Source organism: Macadamia integrifolia, chromosome 3 (assembly GCF_013358625.1).
Source record: "Macadamia integrifolia cultivar HAES 741 chromosome 3, SCU_Mint_v3, whole genome shotgun sequence".
NCBI lineage: Eukaryota > Viridiplantae > Streptophyta > Magnoliopsida > Proteales > Proteaceae > Macadamia > Macadamia integrifolia.
Window position 1 is genome coordinate 35,836,804 of NC_056559.1, and position 7,775 is coordinate 35,844,578.

General features: G+C 38.1%; 1 protein-coding gene across 1 annotated transcript; it reads right to left on the reverse strand.

Annotated features, from left to right (window-relative positions):
- Positions 1 to 350: 350 nt before the first annotated feature.
- LOC122072747 lies at positions 351 to 4,342 on the reverse strand. Its single transcript, XM_042637148.1, has 5 exons — positions 3,956 to 4,342; positions 3,244 to 3,745; positions 2,079 to 2,280; positions 1,475 to 1,969; positions 351 to 853 (listed from the first exon to the last, which is right to left on the reverse strand). The coding sequence occupies exons 1-5, from the start codon at positions 4,323 to 4,325 to the stop codon at positions 407 to 409; spliced, it is 2,016 nt and encodes a 671-aa protein (XP_042493082.1). The 5' UTR covers positions 4,326 to 4,342; the 3' UTR covers positions 351 to 406.
- Between the last annotated feature and the right edge of the window lie 3,433 nt (positions 4,343 to 7,775).

The following is a 7,775-nucleotide window of genomic DNA, read 5'->3' on the forward strand; positions in this document are numbered from 1 at the left end:
ATCTGATCTGCCACGCTTTAGTTATTTAAATTATTAGTACAAGTTATTCTCATCAACATCACTAAGCTATGTATATCGGAATCTATGATCAAGGGATCTATAGGTATTCCAACCACTACTATGCACTCTCCCATATTCCAATTTTTAGAACCCCTATTTTGCCATGTATGTAGTAAACTATTTTTTATCTGAAATTTTACATGTGAGCTTAGATCTTAAAATTTACTTTCCAATAGATTTGGGTCCGATCCAATCTGTCACACAAGCAATTTTGAAAAGTTCCAACAAAAAAAACTTGAAAGAGTACAATTATTCTTGTTACATAAAAGTAAAATTCATTATGACGTGAAACAATGAGGAGAACGTTAAGGATCCTTAACGTACATGAGAGAAATCCCTTTCAACTTTAGACTCTAAAATATGCAAGGCTGGAATCTATTTCTTTAGGAACCCTACGTTCTGGAGGGACCTTTGGTAGGAATTGTGCCACATACTTAGCAGTCTCCAAGTAAGAAGCATATTTACTAATCACCCCAATAGCCTTCTTCTTATTGGAATCATCTCCACCATCTATTGATCCATCATAGTAGTTCATATTTGTTCCTGGCTTAGTTTCTTGTGGCAGAAAGTGTTTCAAATCAAATGCATAATCCTCCCCTAGTATATTCTCCAGGAAAGCTCCCGATTTAAAGGTCCAAGTACCAGTTTTCCAGTTGAAGCTATAGAGTGGAAGGAAGCGCTGGCCGTAGGTAGCTATGAATTCTAATGCGGCTAGAATGAACTCAAACTCTTCTATTGACATATAGTAAGGAAAACTAATTCTTGTCCATCCAGGTTTTACACCAGTGTAGCCCTGCAAAATTAGCAGAAATTATATTAGTTAAAATAATGGAATTAATAATAATAATAATAATAATAATAATAATAATAAAAGAAGCTTTTAATTGAGGCTTTAAGAGCTCCTGCAGCCACTTGATCCAATGGAACCTAGGGTTGGAAATCTTATGGACCTCCCTTAAGGTCATATTGGTACCATCAACTATCAGTAGTGGGGGTGTCAATTGATCAATTTGGTCCAGTTTTGATCGGGTTGATATAATAGGATCTTACTGATCGTTTTTGGGCTCCCACTGGTTCAATTTTCGGTTCTTCATATAAATATATATATATATATATATATACTTTGTGTAAACAATACTGAAAATAATGGTTTTTATTCTTACCAGAAAAGTTTTATTTTTCGATTTTATGGTGGTTCAGTTCGGTTTCTACAGGTTTGATAAAACACAAACCAATAAGGGTTAGGTTTGGGTTTTTTTTTGATAAAACTAATCAGTAGCTAGCTCTTCGTGTGTAAGAACCGGAAAACTTGACCTCACTGCTCTAAGACCATGTTTACTATTGTTTCACCTAAAAGTTTGAACTATTAAGGTAGGGACAACGTCAATATTTACATCAACAATGAATCATTTACCTCTTCAATTGCAGAACGAAAGGCCAGTGAACGAGCTTCATCAACGCCGAGTAGATGGTGACCATAAGGGGCAGCACAAGCACACCCAGCTCGAGCCTGGATGCCAAAGAGATCGTTGAGGAGTTTTGCCACAAAAGGCCCATGGAGAGGCTTATCTCTCTTGTGTCCTGACTCTGCCCACATATTAAGACCTGATCTTTCTCTATGAGCTCCAATTTCTGTTTCCATATCATAGGAGGAAGATTTGACCGTAGAGTAAATAATAAAAGAAAGGATTGCTTGTCTCTTTACTTTCGTATTCCCTAAAACCCATATGTTTGGATTGGGAAGAAGCCTTTCAAGGGCTGCATTTATGTATACATCTTCCTGGTTTTGAATCACCTCATAACCAATGAAGTCCTTCACCCAGAAAGCCATGGCTGCTCTAATCTTCTGGATGATAGGTGGAGTTCCAGCATCCTCCCTCTCTTCCACATCTTCATAATATAATGTGTGCTGTGAACATAAAGTTAATAATATGTATTATTAGTTAAGGATTACGATTTAAATAAAGGATTAAGGAAACAACAATTAAAACCAATCACTGATGAGTTAATTTATTTACCTCTTCACTGAAACCATTGACAAAATCAACAGTTCCACCTCCACATGTAGAAGGAGCAGAAGAGCTCAATTTGTACAAGGCCTTGTTCATCAGAAGAATACCAGGGGTTCCAGGCCCACCAAGGAACTTATGTGGGCTTAGGAAAATGGCATCATAGCCCTCCAGCTCCCCTGATCTCATGTCAATCTCCACATAAGGACCACTACACCAAATAATGTTATTATTGTTAAGGCATCATTCAAAGCACAAGAGTTTATCACCGACTAATTAATATATATATATATATATATATTTATATTATAGACAGAAAAATTCGAAATATAACATTAATAAAATCTAGTAATTAACGTGAAAACTGAATAGGAGCATGTGTTTCCAAACAAGAACCAAAGCAGCATGGTTTGATTTTGGTTTGATTTTTCTTCTGTTTTATATTTGGTTTTGACCCGATTTATAATTTTAGGTGTTAGGATAAATTTTTTACAAGTTCACAATAAAAGAACTCGTGTTTGTTAAGGACATAATCCATCAAAAAATTTTCAAACATAAGCTTTTTTTTTTAATAAGTAATTTGTATGTATTAAGGAGGAAAAGACATAAAAACACAAAGAAAGACAATTGCTACAACCTTCTTCGGGCATACCAAAAGAAAAGAAGAGAAGTCCCTAAATCAAGCAGGACAAACTTTGTAGCACAATTCATGTAATATAGAAAGTAAAGCTTATACAATTAGGAAAGTATAGTATGGAAGAATTAAGTAACCCAATCATAGGAGCAAAAATAGTACAAGGCCCTTTCTTTTAAACGAAACTTGGTTGCTGCCTGACTGCAACCCCTGGTACCAACCAAGGGAATGGTATCTCAGGGGTAGGAGTGAAAAAATTCACTCTAAATGGGTATTTTCAAACCTGCCCTTAGGATTCCATTCCCTTGGCTGTTGCCATGGGGTTGCAGCTCTTGACTGCAACCCAGACAACAACAAAAAATTTTCCCTTTTAAAATAACGACTCTTTTGCAGAAAGCTTATGGATGAGTCAAGTACCCTTAGTTGTTAAAGAAATCACTTGGGTTTGATTTCGGTTCTCAATTGATACGCTTGGTTGTTAAGTAATCACAATTTGATAAAATAGTGAATTTAGAAGACAAGCACGAATGGACACCTTACCTTGCAGCATAGTCAAAGCAAGCGAAAGCTCCACACTTGTGAAGAAGCTGGGCAATGGCACGAGTGTCAGAGTAGATCCCAGTTACGTTACTACAAGCTGAGAATGAGCCCAACATAGGACGGTTGGAATCCTTGTGAGTCTCAAGTTGGTGCTTGAGGGCTCGCATGTCTAGCAATCCATCGTCGTCAAGACCTATCTCTATCACCTCTGCTAGACTATTACGCCATGAGAGAAGGTTGGAGTGGTGCTCATATGGCCCCACAAAGACCACCCATCTCTCCTCAGTCTTGAGGCTCTTGAGTATCTTATCTCTCATGTTTGAAGGCACTGCAATACCCATCACCTCTTGCAGTCTCTTGATGGCTGCAGTGGTGCCAGAGCCACAGAATATGAGTGCATCATCTGGTCCAGCGCCTAAGCAAGTCTTGATGTATCTACTGGCATCCTTCACCATCTTTGTGGTCTTGTGCCCCACGTAGCTATCACTGGTATGTGTGTTTCCTACATATACAAACACGAACATCAAAATCAACGATTAGCGTGTTTTGGAGTTCAAATAAGCCCTCCTCACATGAAATTCCACCATGGATGGAATCCCACCGTTTAAATAGTGTTTATACTATGAGTCAAATATTATTGACTCGTGCTTTGATACCCAGTGAGATGTCATGTGAGAAGGTTTTGGACTTGTTAAAGGGAAGATTTATATACCATAGAAAGGAAGAACACTGTCGTTGATGAAGTCTTCAATGTAATGAAGTGCCCTCCCAGAGGCAGTATGATCGGCATAGGTGAGAATACGTTTCCCAAATGGACCGTCGAATTCGATATCGTGTCCTATCAGCTGTGATCGTATCCATGAGAATTTGATCTCTGCAGAATCATTCTGGGCAATCTCAATTACTTGCTCATAGAAGGACTCGTCGGACTGATGGGGACAATGAAGTTCATCATCATCTAAGTCCAGAATACAACCTCTCATGGAAGAATTGGTGCTCAAAATGGGATGCTTGTCATGGTTAGCCTCAGTACTTGGCTTCCAGTAGGTCTTTCCAATCATGGCTTGTTCAAATAATTCCATGAGGGAATGCTTAGAGTTACAGAAGGGCTAGAAGAAAGAAAATATAGAGCTAACGTGAAATCAATGCTTAAGGGAAAAAGAAATGAACAGGAGAGGATCAGAAGGTGTTGTGGTGGGAGAGATCAGGAGATGGGGTTGTCTATATATAGAGGAGGATTGCAGTTCATATCATCTTTCAATGCATGGATTTTGTCAATCTTGATGACCACGTTTCGACCATCGGAAGGATTTTAATGCAGAGAGGAAAAAGTGCGGTTCCTGAAAAGTGCAAAATCAACTTTTTTCTCATCCGGCCTACCGTTTTTGAATACTATCAACTTTCTCTGTCAAAAAATCAATAAAGGTGTGTTCCATTGATTTTCTATGGAGGGTGTTATGGTAAATTCATTCAGGAAATATGGAGTTACATTTCCCCCAACGAAAATGTTACTGTGACATGGTGACTGCTTGGAGCCTAGGACATAAAAATGGAATGGGTCATGAGATCAAGGTCTGCTAGCTTCCATCGTGGATTCAAATCCTCTGTGATGAGTGGTGAGCGGTAGTGAAAATTCAACAACTGAGAGAATCTTGACATGCACCCTAGCCGTTGGATGTTCATTGCCGCTCACAGTCTCACCACCAAAGATTTTTATGCCTATTTAACCAGTTAGCCAAAAATTAATTAATGTTCATTCAATCGAATTAACCAGATGATTATAGGATGGACCGGTCTTAGGAATTTCTATGCAAAACGAATTTTCTCCGCCTGATCCAATCTTGATACTTGAGTCCTTGTTCATGGGGCTGAAATAATCTATGAGTATAGCATTTTCGTTTGGCAAAATGCTTTTGCTTCCACCATGTAAATATCCCAAAGGCATGGCATCATTCCTCCTTTTCGAAAAAAATGATTGTTTGATAAAATTGATCATTGGATGTATTTGGGACTAGCTTGCTAAAGGGCACCTCTAAAATTTGATGACCTATCCTTACCATATGATCTTGCATTCGTCATCATTACTCTTGTTGTGCTCATTTTTGCATACCTTTTAAACTATTGTAATGAGATATGTGGGAGTAGTAGATTAATTTTGATCGTAATGTGGGTAGCTTGTCCGTCAAATTGTTCCAACCACGTTACTAATATCTCGAAATAAAAATAAAATAAAATAATCAATAATTAATATTTTACAAATCCTTCCAAGTAACGGTTCGAAGGAACCCACTTCCCTAATGGCCTATAGTATGTAATATGTAGAATTATTTTTTTGGTTGAGTAGTATGGAATATGAACTACAAACTCAAATGAAGCTTTCTCTTCATGGGGTGGCAATAGAAGCATTGGAGATATAAGCGGATTGGATTCGGATTGAATGCGATTAGATTTGTTTATTTTCTAACCAGATATAGATACCCCTAAATAGATATAAATGTGAATTGAATTCAGATTTTCATCTATCCGCTTATATTCTTGACCTATATAAACTAGACCTTCCTCCCCCTCACCTCGGCAGATATGAGTCACTCTCAATCCATGTGTCTCAATTGTATTATCTTTTTTCTTCATTCTCGAGAACTTGTAAGAATCTTCAAGATACCCCGAAAAAAATCCATTTGAATTGAATAGATTTTCTTTTGGATTATCTGAATTTGTTCCAGATACCCCGAAAAAAATCCCACGGCAGAGTGGTGAGCATCCGATGGCTGGCATGACATCGGGGCATGTGTCGATATCGTCTTGTCCGTTCGATGCTCGCCACACCGCTGCACCCGCAGCAGAGGATCATCGCCACAGATACCCTGTGAACGGATACAAATGACCTTAAATGAATACAAATATTAATCAAATTCCAATTTTTGACCATCCACTTACATCCCTATTTAACACTTCAGACCTTAGGTTGTTGGGAGGGCCAGGGACTGTCCGTACCTTCGCAAAATATGTGCCTTACGTTTGTTATGAACATGTAGGACTAGCTTTTCCAATCTTGAGAACTCATAAATGAATGGATGAATCAAATGCCCAGCTAGAAACTCAAAAGTCCAAAATCAACGGTGAGTAACTATCCAACTGTACGGTTTGGCTGACCTCTTGATTACATCCATTGAAAATCCTAAAATCAATAGGCAAAAATAGAGAAAGCCAAGGAGTCGTCACGCGTTACATACGTTCAAGCTTCAGGCAGAGGGTCTCAGCAGTAGCAAAATTCAAATTTGATCATGATCTGGTCTCATCATGTGAGCTGGGCCTTATGGACTATGGGCTTTTCCAGTCTTTAAAAACAAGAGATGTCACACCGTGTAGAATTGTGGGGTCAACTAAAAAAAGGACAAAAAGTAAAGGAGGGGAAAGCGTTTTTCTAGACTTTATAGAGGATATAAGATCAATTCACTTAACCTGACACCATAAGAGTCATCTTATTAGTCTTAATCTTTTTTGGTAAAGATCTTACTAGTCTTAATCAATGGCAATAGTAACTAGAAAGGTTGACAAGAAATAACCAGACCAAGTTGGAGAGAGAATTTAGACTCTCTCTCTCCAACCGCCATTAGAAGTGGTCCCCATATGTGGGGGTGGGATAGGGTGAATAAACAGGTAAGTATCGAGTAAGTCGGGCAGAGATTCAAACAAGCGATCTTTGTAGGACTTAAGCCAATGCTCTACTGTATCTGGCTGCCTCAACTATGCAAAAGACGCTTCTCTAATATGGAATTTAGATATGACAACTATGATCTTGACCCAATTTTATTATGGTTAATTTCAAACAACACAAGTGTGAGAGACTAAAAAAATTTAAAAAATTTAAAAAATTTAAAAAATTTTTAGGCTGAGATTTCCATCCTCCCATGTATAGAAATGCCTATTTCCAATCTTCAAGAATAACTAAATTTTCATCCCCCTATTGGTTAATTTTTAGTTAGAAAGTCATAAGATTAAAATGTCTCAAACAATGGATAGATGCTTTTGGGGAGACACATTTTGTCTCAATTTGAACGAAACTTTTCTACAAATAGAAATTGTGAAAGTCTATTTCATTAAAAAAAAAATTCATATTTAATTGAAGGGACCAAAGTTTCCCTTCACCCACAGGCCACGGTGAACTCTTCCCACGTGAGGAGCTAATCAGAACTAACTCCTTTGGAAGGGTGATCCCAACGGTAAAGACTTTAAGACTGTTTCGTCAAGTCATTTAAAATCTCAATTTCACCCTTTTTCTTCTAAACATAGGGTTGGAGTGGGCCCACTGCTCGACAAGATACGTGGCTCATTATACAGCTTACGTTTGTCACGAGCAGGTAGGCCTAGCTTTTCCAATTTTAAAAACTCATGAATGGATGGAATCGATGGATGAATCAAATTTCCAGCAATTCTAAAAGTCCAAAATCAACTTGTGAGTAACCATCCAACCGTATGGTTCTTTCCTTCTTTCCCAACACCGTAAACTGACGGCTGTGGTGGGAGTGGAC

What these genes read in the sequence shown, in the direction of transcription:
- LOC122072747 (XM_042637148.1), bottom strand. Translation starts at nt 4,325, where the DNA reads ATGGAATTATTTGAACAAGCCATGATTGGAAAGACCTACTGGAAGCCA. An exon ending in TGCTTTGACTATGCTGCAAG is followed by an intron (nt 2,281 to 3,243) that starts GTAAGGTGTCCA and finishes TATTTGGTGTAG; the next exon opens with TGGTCCTTATGTGGAGATTG. An exon ending in TCAATGGTTTCAGTGAAGAG is followed by an intron (nt 1,970 to 2,078) that starts GTAAATAAATTA and finishes TTATGTTCACAG; the next exon opens with CACACATTATATTATGAAGA.